We start from the raw sequence: 16,842 nt of genomic DNA on the forward strand, positions 1-16,842 counted from the left end.
TGTAATTAATGGTAATATTCAATTCAGTGCCTGGTTCAAGGCCTCACTGTTGTTCATGATGGCTCACTCCTATGGCTTCCCTGGACACTGAAACTAAGTCATTAGATCCACTGTTCCTGCTTGAACTCTTGAACTTGAGTCTATAACATTTATGAATTAAGAAAGTACATAATGATCTGTAAATGATATAGAATCACCATAGCTAAATATTGTTCTAAAAATCAGTTATATTATAAGCAATGTTCAAAAAATCTTCTACCCACTTCATCTTTGCTCTGGTGTTACTGGCACTGAATAGGAAACAATTTTTAAACATTAAACTGAAACCACTGAAAGCAAATAAAATAGGTCAGACCTGTTACCAGACTGAACCAAACACCAGCCAATTCACATCAGAGCATTTACACCTCATGAGGATTTTTATCCAAAGACTAAGACACAGATAGAAATCAAAAACTTTATTACAAAAATAAGTTACACTCACCTCCATTTTACAGTATAAAACAATTTATTTGCAGGAATGCAAAAAACGTTGTTGGCCACCAACAATAGTTTAAAACTGCTAACATCTTTTTTTCAAAAGGTGGTTGTTATGATTTTATTGAGGGAGTTAACTGTATAGAAAACTGGGATTGAAGAGCACAGTTTCCTTTTTGCCATACCTGGAAATAGAAATCATTCACTGCAGTATCCCTTCTACCACTACGTGACTATGATCCCTCACCAAATCATAGCAGCTAACGTTAGGCACACATGCTCAGTGGCTGGGCAATATGGCAATTCAGTCATCCATCAAGATTAACTCGAAAGATCTTCTACATAGCTGCTGTCTTGGGAGCTGGGAAGGGATCATTTGAGATTAACATGATCTTACATTACGGAGGATTGGATTAGGTTGTCTGAACATTATTCTGACGTGTCTTGAAAATGTGTTGTTATCAATATAAAAACAAACCCACTGGAATAATACAGTGGCACAAAAGGGACACTGCAGGGCCTTATTTTTGTTTTTTTATTTTTTTAATCAAAGGCAGTTGGATGCCTGTGATGTTGAAGCCTTTACAAAAGTAACATTTTATCCGAAAAACTATACAACCAGTAACTACATATTCTGAAGAAGCAAGGCGGCTAATTCAGTTCAAAATAGGATAAAAGCAGGGCTTGTTCAGACTCATCATATGAGATTGTTTTGCATGCCCAGTTTGACTGTTTGCAGTGTCAGAGCTGCAGCTAAAATGACTATATTACATTAAGTACATCGTTTTTGCGCTGCAGCTCTTGTGCATATTTTGTATGAAAACAAGCCCTGCTTTCATCAATATAGTTTCCCTATTTACAGTACAGGCCGGGTAGTTTAGTCCTCTGTACTGAGGTAGTCAACCAACCCTTTAAAGACAAGTTCTGAAAAGAACCACTTTCCTGGAATGCCTGACTTATCCATGCCAGGTGGGTACACCTTAAAAACCTGCAAATGTTCTCTTTCAAACATCCAGATTAAACGATTAGATTAACATGGATATTCCGACAATAAAAATTGCGATTAGCACAAAAATATACAATAGCATCAAGCTCCTTTGAGCCACTTCAAACTAAGAACTTAAAAAGTGCAAATTATTCAATAATTATTTAAAAAATGGCATGTTCAGGGACAGGGGAAGGGGTAGATTGTAAGGGCAATACATAGAGCCCTGTGTATCAGGGCTGGGTACAGGGACTCGGGGGTAAAGAGGTTGTGGCGAGTATTCAGAATCCTCCGGTCATCTTTTTTACGGTGGCAGTTTCAGAAAAAAATGAAAATAAAAACATGGGAGGGAGGGGAAGGGGGCGGGAGATGCTTCTTCTGTAAGGCTGGAATATCATTGGACCTTTTTGTCGTGCTCTTTTTTGTTTCAACATCCATTGCAGCTTACGGTGTAACCCCACACATCAAGTCAGTATCCACTGTGACAGGTCAGGACCGCCCTCGGCCCCGTTTCCCTGCTGAACCAATGAGAGGAAAGATAAAATTACTATGAGAAACCCACGCTGCATGCATTGCACATCAGCCAGCGCACTCACAGATAAATGAAATTCCATGAAATGTAGACTGAAGCCAGTGTTCTGCCACTAGGGTGGGACTCAGCTGGCCTTCTTAAAAATATAGTATGTTGTGAATGACCTTTGTTTGCTGGCAAGCTGACTGGCTGCTCTGAAAGATGACACCTGTCAGGGATTAGTTATGAGGCCAATAAGCAGGTGTAAGTCTTAAGTTGTGCGTGCCTTTTTGTGCAGCCTTTTGATCATTAGTAACATAATTTCAAAACAATCAATACCTGGTTCACATGAGGTCATCCTCTACATTTCCCCAACTAGAGCTGCTTATATTTCCAAATGTACTGCAGCCCTGCCAAATGTCATTCCTGTGAACTTTGTGCTCTGTTATCTGACCTATGGTAACGGAAATATACAGACACCAAGACTGGGCTCAGTAGTCATTTTTCAAAATAAAATAAAAATAAAATAAAGCCCATGTAGCAAGCTCTCTCACTAATGAACAGTAATTATGTGGAGCAGCAGAGTCAATCTTTATTAGTCACCACTGTGTGACTTATTTGATTTTATCCACTTTGATACTATCAGTATCACATTGTGAAAAATTTCTTTTACCTCTGCTTGTTCCAGGGCCTCCTCGCTGCGAGAAGCCCAGCCGGCCCCTCGGTGTGACTGCACCACGGCCTCTGGTCTGACTGGCACCGCCACGGACTCCTCCCCTCGCTCCTCGTCCTCTCCCGGACCCCTGGAAGTCCTCATAGCCGTAGTACGGGTCATCGTAGCCACCCCGGTAGTTGTGGTAATCGTATCCATAGTAATCGTAATAGTCTTCATAGGCGTAATAATCGGGAGGGTAAGAATAACCTCCTCGCCCGCCTCGGCCACGGCCTCTTGTCGGTGGCGGCATGTGGGGAGGCCCGTAGTAATAGTATTCGTCATACCTGAGAGAGACAGTCCCAACATCAATACAGCTTCCTGCTTTTAATCAACATTTAAATTTGCCAACTGCGGAGCTAAAAGGTTGTAGGTTTTGAGCTTGTTCCCTCTTACATTTGTGTTTTAGCGGCTTGTCTCTGGGCTTTGCGTTCCTTCCTCTTCTGGTCAGGGGGCTTGGCAAAGACGATTTCGATGTGCTCTCCTTCCAGGTCTTTGCCATTGAGATCAGCCAACGCCTGTGAAATGGAACAAGACTGCATGATGAATTTCACTGCAAAGACAATGAGTCTAAATAAGGATATGGGTCTTTTGTGTCCTTCTAGAGACAATATTATTTTCTCTCCCATACCTTCACAGCACCATCTCTTTCCTCAAAGTGGATAAAGGCGTAGTCTTTCAATTTCTTCACCCGCTCCAACTTGCCAAACTGACTAAAGGCCTTTTCAAGTATCTCCTCTGTAACAGTGCTCGCTAAGTTCCTCACAAACAGCACCTTGACCTAGGAAAAGAAAAACAAGGTTCAGGTTTCAGGTACAAACACAACTGTAGGAGACATATTTTGGCCACTTATACAATTAACAGCACACCACTGGTGTCCTCTGCCCTGTGCCTTACCTTGGCCATGACCTCTGGGTCTGGGTCCTCGATGGGATCAGCCCATTCCACGGTGACCACATTTCCCCACACCTTGACCTTGCCGCTCATCAGCCGGCGACGGGCCTGAGCAGCCGTCTTGTGGTCTTCATACTCCAGGAAGCAAAAGCCTCTATTTTTCTTCTTGTCGTCTGGCTGGTGGTACAATATGACATCATTTAGACCCTCTGGAGAGACAGAAACAGGAGAGGGGTGGAGAAAAAACAGCAGGTGGTTAAGTGGCTTTAGTCAACAGAAAAATCTTTGTTACATGAATGACCTACCAGCAATCTAGTGACATCAAATGTGCCTTTAGAAACATTCTCAAATTCAGTCAGATAAGAAAAACTACTAATGTAATTTAATTTTAAACTGTCAAAATGGTTACATTTTTGTAGATGTACAGAGACACTGAGATTGTGTAAAAAGGAAGTCATCCTTTTTCCTGTCACTCTGAGATACCTAACCATGAGACCAAAAAAACTAGATTTGCTTCATTTAGTGTCCAGTCAGATCTTAGCGGTAAACCATCATAGTAACATGAGTCACTCCAGCACAGTAACGAGGTCATCATTTGGACACACAGGAAATCTTTTACCGTCTAAGCTTCACCCTCTGCATTACAAACAGTAACTGCAGAATGAATCTTCTCTAAATTGCAGGTATGAAGCTCTTGTTGAGCAAATCAGAAAAGTCAAGAGCATGGCACTGACTCACCTGTAACTTTTGCAAATTCTTCAACAATCTGCTCTTTTGTTTTACTCTTGGGGATGGAGCCAACAAACAGTCTATTATTGGCCACAGAGATGCACACACCGATATGTTTACCCGGTCGAATTTCATTGTTGTTGCACTGCGGAAGGATGGAGAATGGTTTAAATAAGGGACTGAAAAAAAAAGGCAGGAGAGTCTACAGAATGGAGCCTGTGCCAACTTGATGTGGTTTCCATTTCACATCCTTATCCACTATTAAGACATATTTCTCATACTTCGGTACATTTAAAATGTCATTAGCACATTCTTTACTACAAAAGCTGACTTTGTTCTCTTGACTAGATTCGATTGTCTTGTGTTATGACTCCATCAGATTTTCTCTCTTTGTGCTCATAATTGCAGTACAGCAAACGTACCAATTTGACAGCCTGCTGTGCAGCTTCTTTAGTGCAGAAAGTGACAAAGGCGTAGCCTCTGTTCAGGCCACTGAGAGGATCCATCATCAGGCGCAAGTCCCAGATGGGGCCAGCTTTCTCAAACAGCGGAACCAGCTCATCCTCAAAAAGGTCTCTGGGGATTTTGCCTACAAATATCTGCCAGGTTGAGAGGAAAGATTATGGTGCATGAGAGAAACTCTTTAATCTGAAATGTAAGGGGAAGACAAAAAGTGGATGGCACTTGGGTAAAAGGTAAGGTATCCATTCAGCTCTTAGCGGTAAACTATCAGTGTAACCAAGGGTTACTACAGAAGATATTAAAATTTTTCATCATTTGGACACCATCATTTGTAAAGGATTAACAACAACCAATTTTGACATTGTTAAAAAAAAAAATGTGCATCAGTTTTGTACCTCTGTACCAATGGTGGGCTGTGCCCCCGAGTGGGCGGACTCTGGTGGGGGACCTCCATACTTCCTCTGGCCTGTTGTCACATCAAGTGTGTAGCCAGTCCTCTCCAGCAAAGCCTGAACGTCAGAAAACATAATAAATTTTAAAGGATACCGTTTAGTCAACAGTCATGAGTGTGCCTTATTTTCAAACCACATCTTACTCATAGAGATGACATGTATTTTTGCATTCAAAGACACTCCATCAGTGCTCACACGTTCCGAGCATGAAATCAGTTTTAATGTAATCTTTAAATGTATTATCGGTTCTCACTTTGATTTTGGCTTCATCTGGTCCTTTATTGGTGTCTGACACTTTGGTCCCTTGTTTCTCTCTCTGTCTGTACGTCTTCATCACGCCACAAAGAAAGGCACTTTTGTTCTGAAATAGGGAAAAAAAATATATTAACTAAAAATGTCAACATTATTAGCGCAACTTCTGATTATCTGTTCAACACAAAAATAATAAGCTGTTACGCAAGACAGAGAGTCCATCCTACAGATACGATCAAGACAACTAAAAGCTATTGTGCAATCACAGTTCAACTACATAATGCTGTTGTAGATCACACTGCACAGAGCACAATCATCCACTGTGTATCAAAACATCAGAAGTGAACTGAACAATACACCAACAGTTCGACATGAATACCTGAACATGTGAGAGGTCGCTGTCCTTGAATTGCAAAAGGACTTGCAGAGCACCTTCCTCGTTGAATTCTTTCAGCGCCTCAATCGCTCGATCATCTAAGTCACTGTGTGACACCAAACCTGGAAGAAGGGAGACAACACAGAGAGAGAAATTATGAGCTACTAACAGGAAAGACTGACAAAGTTTTCATATCTACTTTGTCATTCAAGGACAGAAATCACAGTACAACTGAAAGGATAAAAGAAAATGGTCTACACGTGAGTCATCTTTTCAACTGTGTAATGGATAAATAATGATAACTACAATAAGGAGAGGGGTGGGACCAGCTTAATCTAATGGCACTGTATTCAGTGGTCAGGCTGCACTTTACTCTCCAACCAGCACGTTTTTGCAGAACTAATCACAACAGATGTGACAGTGAAACTCGATATGCCAGTGCCCCTCTATACAGTGGCTGGGAGTTTCTAATGAGCCGGTCTGCATTCTCCTCTATGGAGGGGCCGTCACCTGTCCCAGGCAGCCACACACCAGACAGCTGCTGCCATTGTTTCTGCCTTAGTCCCATCTGGCTGAAAAGGCCAGACCAGTACTTTTCTAGATCTGACCGACCAAACAAGTCCTAAAATGACCCCCATAATTTTGTCACTGCAGCTAACCCCTCTATAAACTTGTAAAGATCTGACCAAAGCAACAGATATTTAAGCTGTAATTAACATCATACTTACACCTACTCATCTCTCTGCAATAAATTTATGGGATGTGAGGAAATTTCTTAGAAATTAATGGAAAGACAGGACAGGCTCATCAAAACACTCCCAGGACAGGACCATTCATTCACCCTGACACCAGTGATCATGCAACCATGTTGGGAATGCAAATGCTGCAATCATGTACACATTTTCACACGGGTAATGTGTAATTTTATATTTTGTAGCACTGCAGTACCCATTTTGGTAGGAAACCACAAAAAGTTGCTTCAGGATCCCAATTCCCCCATTCAAAAAGGTGATAAAATGACAGTACATGCAAGAAATTGATAAACATAAAAATTTGCATATTTGTATATGCAAGTATATTCATTGTGCCTTACCTGCTATGTAAATTTCATCTAGTTTTTCAGCAACTTTCTGTGGTAAACCAGCTTCTAATAAAGTCTGGAAGTGCTCAGAATGGGTAACTGCAGCAGAGGTGTCCATTGGTTCTTCTGGACCATTTCCATTAATATGTTCTGTGGCCATGTCTCCAGAAATCTGTGTAAATGCAATGAGCCAAATTAATCCTGGGTCAAGGGCAAGACTTGGGATGTGTTCAGGAGAGTGCAAAGTCTCAGACATATCAGGCAAATCATTCAAAAAATGTGAAATAAATGACTTGACCATTTATGATCTTGGATACACTGTGGCTGTCACTTTAATAAACACAAATTATCAAAAAAATTGGGAACATTGTATTGTGCAAAACAAGTTATCGAGGTTATGTGTTCATTTACAGTCTAGAGACTTTTCACTATCCTGACTCAACACTTGCAGCTCTCAGCTTGCATGCGGTAGAAGCCCAGAAACCTGTATATAGGCAGTTGACACAGATGTTTGAACATTGCGCGCAAGACAGACAATGCACATACCAAATCCCCCACAGAAATCAATTAAATGACATCTTGTAAAAACAGTTAAACTACCAGGTTTGTGTCCATGTGGCTGTATTTTCCATTCTGGTTTGTGCTGGGCTCAGAAGTTAATGCAAATGGAGCCAAGTTCACTTGCTAACGCCTGTATCTCAGCCCTCTTGATCACTGCTGGTGCAGAAGCCTTGTTTGCTTTGGTCTCTAAATTACATGTTAGCTTACCTTCTCACTGCTGACTTCAGCACAGGCTAGATAGCTGATACACGTGCTCCATCTGAGAGCGAGCCCCGGTTTCCGGTGGCTGACCAGTGAGTAAGTATGTACCCTTTAGCATTTTGTTTATTGACACTTTGGCCACATAGATTGTGACACTAAGGTAAATACTCCAACAATCCCATTAATGACCAACCCAACTGTTACTTTCCCTTTGTTTGTATTGATAAGATACTTAAGCAATAACTCGTACATAGTAGCAATGTAACTGCTCTCTGGTCATATTACCGCATCCGGCAACGCTGGACTCAGCAAAACGTGGACGGCAAACTTCTTCTGTTTTGGCCTAACGTTAACTAAGCTAACGTTACCCTAGGCTAATATTAGCTTAAAGAAATCATGCGACCGATACCGTGCAGTGCCTGCTAATCAATCACATTATATTGGTAAGCACGTGTTTTCTCTATAGTTAAAAACATTTCTGCAACGTTAAAAGTAACCACAAAGCCCTCGTACAAGGCACCCTTGAATTTTAGATCTATAACGTAAGCATATTTCTTGGAATTAATTATTTTATCCGACGTTTATGACAACGTTAGATTTAGCGGGGAGGGACTGACTCGCACACGTTGAGGCTAGCTAGCAAGCGGGCTAGTTTGCACTGCTAATGTTATAACAACCAAGCTAACTAGGGACCTTCATCGGGACAATAACATGACGCCCTAGTGTGCATTTTCTGTGAATGCATCTGTGTTTACTATTATTGTGGTAAAGAAGAATGTAAGCTAGTACAGCAGTAACACAGGATCGCCAATTATTGCTAAGATAACTGCCTTTTGCCAGTTAGCCGCTGTTAGCATACAATGACAATGAGCATGTCAATTCCACGATCTGTCAAAATAGGCTAGCTTGAGCTAGCATGCTAATTCGAACGGAATTTCAGTGAGGCCATTGTTATATCGTCATCTGTCGGTGCGGACTTCACTATTTGACAAAGCACGGCTTTAAAATTTAATTCGATTCATCGAGGCCTTGAGAGCGAGAGGTTTAGCCCACAAGATGCGTGGTTTGTCAACGTGCCGCCACATAGGAAGAGTCCATTTTCAAAAAGCCGGTCTGGAGAAGTCGTTCCCAACCACCACCAGTTTCCACATTGTTTGAAACAGCACCGCACGATTCAGACTTTTTAGCAATCAATTAAGCAACAATCACGTGACCAAATAGTAGCATTCGCCCTACCTGCCGCTGGCTCACCAACGCGTATGGTGTTGATTATTTAGGAAGATAAATGTGATATTTAAAAGACAGAAAAAGTGTAAAACTCCCGGCACTGGTCCGGCTTCAGTCATTCACTCTTGATGATGTAAAATGGCTGCCACGTTCACGCCTCGAGTTTTGTCTCGTCGATGGGGTTTCTTGGACAGCCCTGCACGGGCTTGCCTTGTATGCATTTTTACAGTAGAGCAGCAGGTCATCCACAGCATCCATCACCATTACTGACGATGAGTAGTTTCACCGCAACTGCACTGTTTGTGTGTACGGGTAAGTGTTGGCGAAAAGAGCAGCTAAAAGCTTGATTACAGAAACCAATCAAACTACATCCAGGGCTGAGCTGACATACAAAGTAAATTATAAGGACATAAAACAAAAAAATAAATAAATACATAACACACTTAGATCAAGTATTAATGAAAATTCACTTTTATTTAAATACAACCATTAATAAATACTAATAAAATAATTCTATTAGATTTTTATGATGGTCAGTATACTTGCATAAAATGTCATCAAATGCTAGTCCACATGTTTAAATTTAGAACTGCAAATGCTGGACCTTATGAGATCAGCACTATTATATACATGTTAAAAGTAGACAGTATGAGACAGAGAGCTTATCTACTGCTAGTGAGGTAAGTCCCACTTTCCACCACAAAGTGTCACCCTTCTCGCGGATTTCACACACACACACAAACACACACACCACATGAACAAAAGAATATGTCACGAGTATGTATGTTTGTAGAGAATATGATAATTTGATTGTTTCAACAAATACAACATAAGGTTTGCACAACTTTGCACAACTGTAGAATTCTTTATTTGTGCAAAGATACATAACAGTTTCTACTGATTTTGTAAAAGATTCTCTACAACATTATGATAAGAAAGAACAGTTCAGTTAACTAGATCAGTTGTCTTTTAATGCTTGTGTTTGTTGCAGAAAATCTGAATTAGAATAATATTACAAATATGTCTTATGATGGTTTGTCAAGTCAGAAAACTGGCAAAATCCAACTTATGTTTTTTTTTTTTTTTTTTACATCAAAATTTCGATTATCTGCTATCTTCATCACAGCTAGAGTGATTCATGGGCTTAATGTTTGGCTTATGGTTGAAATAATAAAACTTTAACAGGTAACTGACTCCAACAACCCCCACAGGTATAGGAGCAGGAACGGCTGGATGATGACGGCTGGAAGAGTTTGAGGAATAACTTATGCAGGTGTTGAGGAACAGAGCCTCTGGGTTTTGGCACATTTTCTTTATCAATAAATACATTTCATAAACAGAATCCAAGGTGTGTGTTTCAGCAAGACATACAACTTACTTAACAAACACAGTGATATAAAAAAACATTTAAAAGATATAACAGGTAAAATATTATCAAGACAAATAAATATAAAGAGAATAAAACAAGCACTTTCAAATGTTAGCTCTACAGGTGGAATTCATTGTAGGCTATTCAGAATTTATGGGACAACAAGAAGTTTACTAGTCATGGCTCTAAGGACTCCTCTGAGAGTGTTAAACAGGCAGATATTCTTCTGCAAGAAATATGTTTGAAAAAGAAAATACTTTTGCATTCAGCTCTAAAACCAATAGACAGCAGGTGCCAAGACTGTAAAAGAGGTCTTTTGTAGTTTTTTTGGATATTAGCCGAAACTCTGTCTGCAGAATCTGTGCTGGAGCTGTAAAAGAAACCATATTTTCCTCCAAAAAAGGTCGAATGAAGATCCAGTTTCTGAGGTCAGCATTATATTCATGGAGGTACAGTTCCTTAGATATAAATAACTGGAGATTTATAGTTGGTTGTGATTGAAAATTGAGTAGTTAAGATAGGCAAAAAATGGAATAACAATAGCCCTGTTCATTGTTACAAGAGGCGTATGCCAAAAACTTTATTTCAAGGAAAAATTATCACTTTTACCCTCACTTAAAAAGGGCTCCAGGATATGATAAGTATTTAGGTGTCAACTTGTAACAAAGAAATTATTTAGTTTTAGAGGAGAACAATGTCTTTATTGGTCCCAAATTTCCCCTTTAACTGATATAGTGGTAGGTTTTTAGTTTTTGTTGTTGATAAATTTCTGTAATTCGACCATGTTAATGCATGCTTATGAAAACATTAATGCTTTATGTTTGTTTGTCTCTGACAATGACTGCTTTATTTCTGGTGTTATACAGTTACTACCACAGTATAAGAGCCTCTGATGACCAGTGGAGCCACTGTTTTATAGCCCCAGCACAGACTCTTAAAGGCTATGATTATTCCTATATTACCAATCTGTTATGGCACCATGTGGAGAGAGTGTCTCTGTGTGTTCTTACCAATCAAATGGCTCCTGAGCACTTAAGCAGAACTTTCTCTACTGAGACGCACCGTTGACGTGCTGATGTCTAAGATACACGAGGTGAACAAGATATGTGTATATATGCTCTGAAATGACTTAGTTAATTTGTTACAATACATATCCCATCAAATGAATCCTTGCTTTCAAGGAAAAAATGACATATTTTAGAATAATGGATGCAGCAAATGAGATGGGCAGTCAAATTTAAGAACATAACCACGCTTAATTCCAAGTGTTGAAAAAGGCTGAACATTGTGTTAATTTAACAGTTATTCAAATGTTATTGCAGGATGACCAAATGTGTGAGAGTGATGTTTGACCATGATCAACTGTGGTCCTTTTATTGTGGTTGGTTATGCTATATTGGACTTGGCGTCCTTCAATACAGATGACTGATACCACACTAGTTCAAAAGTGATGAAGGACTGTGTAGTTATATTCAGAAATCTTCAGCAATAAGAAAAACCAGTCTTGTGATGTGACTTCCATGTTGAAATTCTTTCATTTAATGATAATCCTCTGCCATCCCTCAGTTTTGCTGTATTGAGCTGGGAATGAGCCATCATCTTAAATATGTCTGGTCTTGATGGGTTTCATGCTCATTTTCAATCATAATTCTCTTTACTGCACCACTTAACATCGCAGCCATTAGCTTCACGATTACAGATCACGGCTAACTGCTTCATTTGCTCTCAGGTGTCAGTGACTTGTTGATGACCTTCTAGTGATAGCACACAGCGCACCTTGGCTTTGAAGTGTGTGGAGCCTGGCTGAGTTTAGACGTGACCTACTAACCTCACCATGTCTTCCCTGCTCTATCTTCTGTGTTGACACCACAGCCTCTGAGAATACGTCGGACTTGTGTTTCGTCAAGCATGACCACCGCAACATTTGCTCTACACCTGGGGTTTTACATCCCTGTGGTGCTTATCCTCATCCTTAAAGATCAATACAGGAAGAGAGCCCAGGAAAACATGCAGCATCGAGAGAATACGTCGCAAGTCTGCCTCCACTAATCAAGAGTCTGAACACCTGGCCTCGCTAGTGTACCTGTGGAACTTGAGAAACACAGCAACATGCTTTGTTTAATAAAATGCTCCAGAAGCTGTGAAGCAGGTCACTGAGAGAGAGGAAAACTGCACATGTCCTTGAACTAATCCCTGGTGCCTTCACTCTCAGCTGCCTGACTGTTTTTTTTTTTTTTTAATGAACTGCTGTTACTTCAATGTAAACCCCCCTCCTCTGCCTTATCAGTTATGTTAAACATTTTATAACATCTGCAGTATCTTAAACATACTCATCCGGCTCAGACACCATTTCACTCATCAGTCCACTTTGTGATTACTTCAAGCTGTTGTTTTAACTGCAAATAGCCAAGTCTGATAATACTCAAGAAACCCAGACAAATAAGTATGCTAAGATTTTCAAAGCAGATCAGATCGGATAATGTTTTTATGCTTAAAAATGAGAATGTTTATGGGCCCAAATAATGTTGCTGGTGTGACCATTGCATTTGATTGACAGGCACTGTGTGCTGCTTGTTTCGGCTGTATTCCACATGTAATTTCATTCATATCAAACACCCTGTAAGGTTTAAAATAATGTGAGGATTTTGGGCAAAGTGGTAAAAAAAAATACTATGACCTGAGCCAAACAGAAAACAGCCTCTTAACATCTTTGCCATTTATCATCTCGTCCTCCGCACTTATTGAATTACAACTCTTAAGGCCAAGGATTTATCACCAGCACAACCGAGGACGCAGGACTTAGGTACTTAAGTAAACACACAGAGGAAATACAAAGTGAATTCATATTCATCCTTGACATTTCAGATGTAGGAGGCAGACAGATGGATACTCCTTCACAGCTATTAAATATCCTTCCATTTATTAATTACTTCTTCCATCTTCCAGATTTCAAGGTGCCACTGCACTGAACTAATGAGTTCTGCCTTGACTGATACTGTAAAATTAAGGATAAGAAGACTACACCTCCCAAAAATACTTTCATTTAAGTTTATTATTGTTATTATTCTATAAAGAAAAGTTTTATCTGTTGTATACTGTGGAATTTAAAATAGCTGATCTGATGCTGGCAACAGAAATTACATTAATATACAGGTATGTTTATTATCCAACATTAGATTGGAAGGCTGCACATGATGATTACAACCATTATCATTTAATTGGTAGATTATTCTTTACTGATTAGTCGCCTAGTCTATGAAATATCACAAACTAGGGAAAAAATCCCATCACACCATCCACAGATCACAGGTGACCTCTTCAAATGTCTTCTTTTAGTTCAAATTCCAGATATATTCCATTTACAATGATGTATGACAAAGAAAAACAGTAAATCTTTATATTTGAGAAAAAGGAATCAAAGAATATTTGTCTTTTGTTTTTTTTTTACACTTTTTTGCTCAAGAATAACTGAAACTATTAAGTTTTAAGTTTTAAGTCTTATTCTGTATTATATATATTATATAACATGCTATTCTTTGGAAGACTGACGAATGGATCCACAAACTGTTTATGACTGAGACTCCTAGAATGATGATACAGCTTTAAAAAGTGATATTTCTGCTTCAGTCTTTTAAATTTTTATGCTTTTCATAATTCATTCAAAACGTAATTATAATGCTCTCACACTGCCTGTGCAAATGCTCCAATTGCGGTTAACCAGAATGACCAAGAAAATCCTGAACTAATGACCCTCGCTTCGCTGTGACATGGCAAACAATAACAACCCTCAGTTACCAGGTAACAAAAATCCAGGGATTACATGTATCATCCATAATCAGGAGGGAGAGATGACAGAGGTATGTTTTGACTTTCCACCAGTTGTTCTTATTATTTTGTGCTGAAGTGGTGGGGTGGGGGATTACAAAGAAGGTAACAGAGTGGCCAGTGAGTCAGTGAGATCATTGATAAGGTTGGTAGGTTTCAGATAATCCAGGAAATTACCAAAAACTCTATATAAAGAGATGGACTGAAGCAGAAGTCCTCAATATACAGGAGTCCAGCACAGAGGCACAATGAAGGGGAATCTCTCTGTCAACATGGTGACACTCTAATATCCTCTGTCTTAACTTACTAACTTACTCACTGATAAAACTTTTCAACTGACTGTCTTCTTTTGCCTGTATAGGTAACTGCTGCAACCACAAAGGGCTCAGTGAGATCAGCTGGACTGTCTCTTCTTCTGTTGTCTTTTTTTCTTTACATAGCTGATTCTTACCCCAACGTCGACTTATCAAACGGTAAGATTCATTTATAATAATTGCCTCTTTCAGACAAATATAAACTATGCTTAAGGCGCCTGATGTAAATGTAAAAACCACAGATCTGCACAGTCTGTCCTGCAATGATCTCTGCTGTCAAAGATTGCACACTGATTTCAATATCAGACCTCAAATGTTGTCACAAACTGTCTGTGATTCATTCTTACCTTTTCATTCTGCCTGTGGAACCACTATCATCTTTCCCCAGTGGGCTGTGAGGAATGCACACTGAGAAAGAACAACGTTTTCTCCAGGGATCGTCCGGTCTACCAGTGCATGGGCTGCTGCTTCTCCAGAGCGTACCCGACCCCTCTCAAGGCCATGAAGACGATGACGATCCCGAAGAACATCACCTCGGAGGCGACGTGCTGCGTTGCAAAGCATAGCTACGAGGTAAAGACATGTCAGGCGTGCTTTATTACATTTTAGGTTACAGTAGACTAAAATGAGTCTGAGTGAGGACGTCCTCGTCACCAAGGGGTAAAGCTGCGTACTATACCATGTAATTACAACATCCTTGATTTAAATCTGGCTGTGCACTCTTTCAGTGTTTCCTGTCAATATGTATATGTTTTTATTCCACTGCATTCATTTGACAGCTGTAGTTAGTTACTTTTCATGTTAACTTTGTATTTTTAAAAAACTACATGATAAGCCTCTAAAATTCAATGTGTTGTTCAAGATTAATCGTATGGCTTTCCATCTCTTTGGCTTGTGATGCTTTAGCAGTGTCCAGCTGGGGCCCTTTGTCACATTGCAGATGTGTGTTGTTAGCAGCTCCACAAGAGAGGCACTTCCCTTCCAAACTCAGATGGTTTCATTTAAATGATTGTTTGAGGTCCTAGGAGGTCATATTCTCCAATATTTCACAGGAAAAACAAAGATTAGAGCATATTCAAAAAGAATGAAAACAGACTAGTGTAGCAGAATTTTTTTCCTCTCCACTGACCATTGATTAATTAATAATATATGATCGTACATCAGTCACAGGGGCCAGATCTCTTTTGATACTTGGAGTACATTTCGCTGACAACAGTTATACTTCTTCTTGAGAATTTTGAACACAGAATCTGTACTTGTGCAATGTGCACATCCTGTTTGGTATTATAGTATTGTTACTTTAACCTAGTTAAGGTTCTGGTTATTTCTTCCTCACTGATGTTTGGTTTTAATTTAGTTTGCAGGTTCTTTCAGTTCTGGTCTCTGTTTAAAGATGTTATAAAGGGCACCAAGTGCACATGTTTTGACCCCTCACACTGGTACAAAAAAAAAAAAGAGCAGCTGATCGTGCGAATACATTTACTTGCTGCTGTAGATTGATGTGACTGTTAATATTTACCTCCTCCTCCTGAAATGTTCCTCTTTCAGACAGAGGTGGCCGGCATAAGGGTGAGAAACCATACAGACTGCCACTGCAGCACCTGCTATTTTCATAAGATATGACCGATGGGAACTGGAGACCATGTGACCGCAGCGCTCCACTTGGCAACAAGTTGTGTGTTTTGCTCCTCTGTGTTTTAAAATGTATGTTGTTGAGTTGCCAGATAATATTTTTGTAGAAATTCTGCATCTGTGTTGTGTAATTAGCCTTGATAGATGCGTATGATTCACTGTAGATTTGAAAGCAATTAAAATATACACCCAGATGTTGCATTTTCATTTTACATTCAAATCCATGCATTGCAGTGTGTGTGCGTGTGGTGGGGGGAGTGTGTGTTGAAAGTGGTTCTCACTCAGAACTTGGAGCCAAAATATACAGTATGTCAAGCATCAAGTATGAAACTGAATTTTAGGCTCCAGAGCAGCTCTGGAAATTTAAATTTCTGTGAAATGAAATTCTTGGTAAATGTCCATTTCTAGCTTGTGTTTGTGATGTGCAGAGATGTAGTGAAAGGTAAACCCACCTGTTCGTTTGTGGGAATTAATTAAGCCATCTTCTGAGACTAAAATCAAATGTACAAGCCATTATGTACATATACAATAACCATACAATTTCAGATACATGATCATAACACGATTATGTCACCTACAGGGTAACATGCTGAGCTACATGTTGCCTTTTAGGTCAGGGTAAGATTTTTTTTAGCTGACTGATCCCTGTTTGTGAACATCTGCCCTGCTGATGTGTCAATGAGCAAATCACGGTGAATCAGGGCTGGAGATGACCCTGTGCTCTGACTGACCGGGAGGCAGGAGGAACACAAGGATATTGTGCTATGTGTACATCTGTGGCT

The 16,842-nt window shown here is 39.8% G+C and overlaps 2 protein-coding genes across 4 annotated transcripts; one reads left to right on the forward strand and one right to left on the reverse strand.

The window, feature by feature from the left end:
- Positions 1 to 443: 443 nt before the first annotated feature.
- Positions 444 to 9,094, reverse strand: LOC108874910 (heterogeneous nuclear ribonucleoprotein Q). 3 transcript variants are annotated; one of them, XM_051078364.1, is made up of 12 exons: positions 8,930 to 9,094; positions 6,944 to 7,103; positions 5,854 to 5,972; positions 5,476 to 5,583; positions 5,166 to 5,279; positions 4,731 to 4,907; positions 4,318 to 4,453; positions 3,583 to 3,788; positions 3,317 to 3,466; positions 3,082 to 3,203; positions 2,647 to 2,972; positions 444 to 1,977 (listed from the first exon to the last, which is right to left on the reverse strand). In XM_051078364.1, exons 2-12 carry the CDS (start codon positions 7,089 to 7,091, stop codon positions 1,952 to 1,954), a joined length of 1,632 nt encoding a protein of 543 aa, XP_050934321.1. In that variant the 5' UTR covers positions 7,092 to 7,103; positions 8,930 to 9,094; the 3' UTR covers positions 444 to 1,951. The 3 variants fall into 3 exon arrangements, with proteins under 3 accessions (XP_050934321.1, XP_018518999.1, XP_018519000.1); XM_018663483.2 differs by having other exon boundaries at positions 444 to 1,980; XM_018663484.2 differs by lacking the exon at positions 6,944 to 7,103 and having other exon boundaries at positions 444 to 1,980; positions 8,930 to 9,071.
- A 5,129-nt stretch (positions 9,095 to 14,223) lies between these two features.
- On the forward strand, positions 14,224 to 16,254 carry cga (glycoprotein hormones, alpha polypeptide). Its single transcript, XM_018663485.2, has 4 exons — positions 14,224 to 14,389; positions 14,476 to 14,587; positions 14,817 to 15,001; positions 15,977 to 16,254. The coding sequence occupies exons 1-4, from the start codon at positions 14,363 to 14,365 to the stop codon at positions 16,049 to 16,051; spliced, it is 399 nt and encodes a 132-aa protein (XP_018519001.1). The 5' UTR covers positions 14,224 to 14,362; the 3' UTR covers positions 16,052 to 16,254.
- The last annotated feature ends 588 nt before the right edge of the window (positions 16,255 to 16,842 follow it).

This window comes from Lates calcarifer, linkage group LG19, assembly GCF_001640805.2.
Source record: "Lates calcarifer isolate ASB-BC8 linkage group LG19, TLL_Latcal_v3, whole genome shotgun sequence".
Taxonomy (NCBI): Eukaryota; Metazoa; Chordata; class Actinopteri; family Centropomidae; genus Lates; species Lates calcarifer.

Coding starts and splice junctions, on each gene's coding strand:
- LOC108874910 (XM_018663483.2), bottom strand. CDS start 7,091: ATGGCCACAGAACATATTAATGGAAATGGTCCAGAAGAACCAATGGAC. Junction 3,467..3,582: donor ACCCAGAGGTCATGGCCAAG/GTAAGGCACAGG, acceptor TTCTTTTCCTAG/GTCAAGGTGCTGTTTGTGAG. Junction 3,204..3,316: donor AAAGAGATGGTGCTGTGAAG/GTATGGGAGAGA, acceptor TCCATTTCACAG/GCGTTGGCTGATCTCAATGG.
- cga (XM_018663485.2), top strand. CDS start 14,363: ATGAAGGGGAATCTCTCTGTCAACATG. Junction 14,390..14,475: donor GGAATCTCTCTGTCAACATG/GTGACACTCTAA, acceptor TTGCCTGTATAG/GTAACTGCTGCAACCACAAA. Junction 14,588..14,816: donor CAACGTCGACTTATCAAACG/GTAAGATTCATT, acceptor ATCTTTCCCCAG/TGGGCTGTGAGGAATGCACA.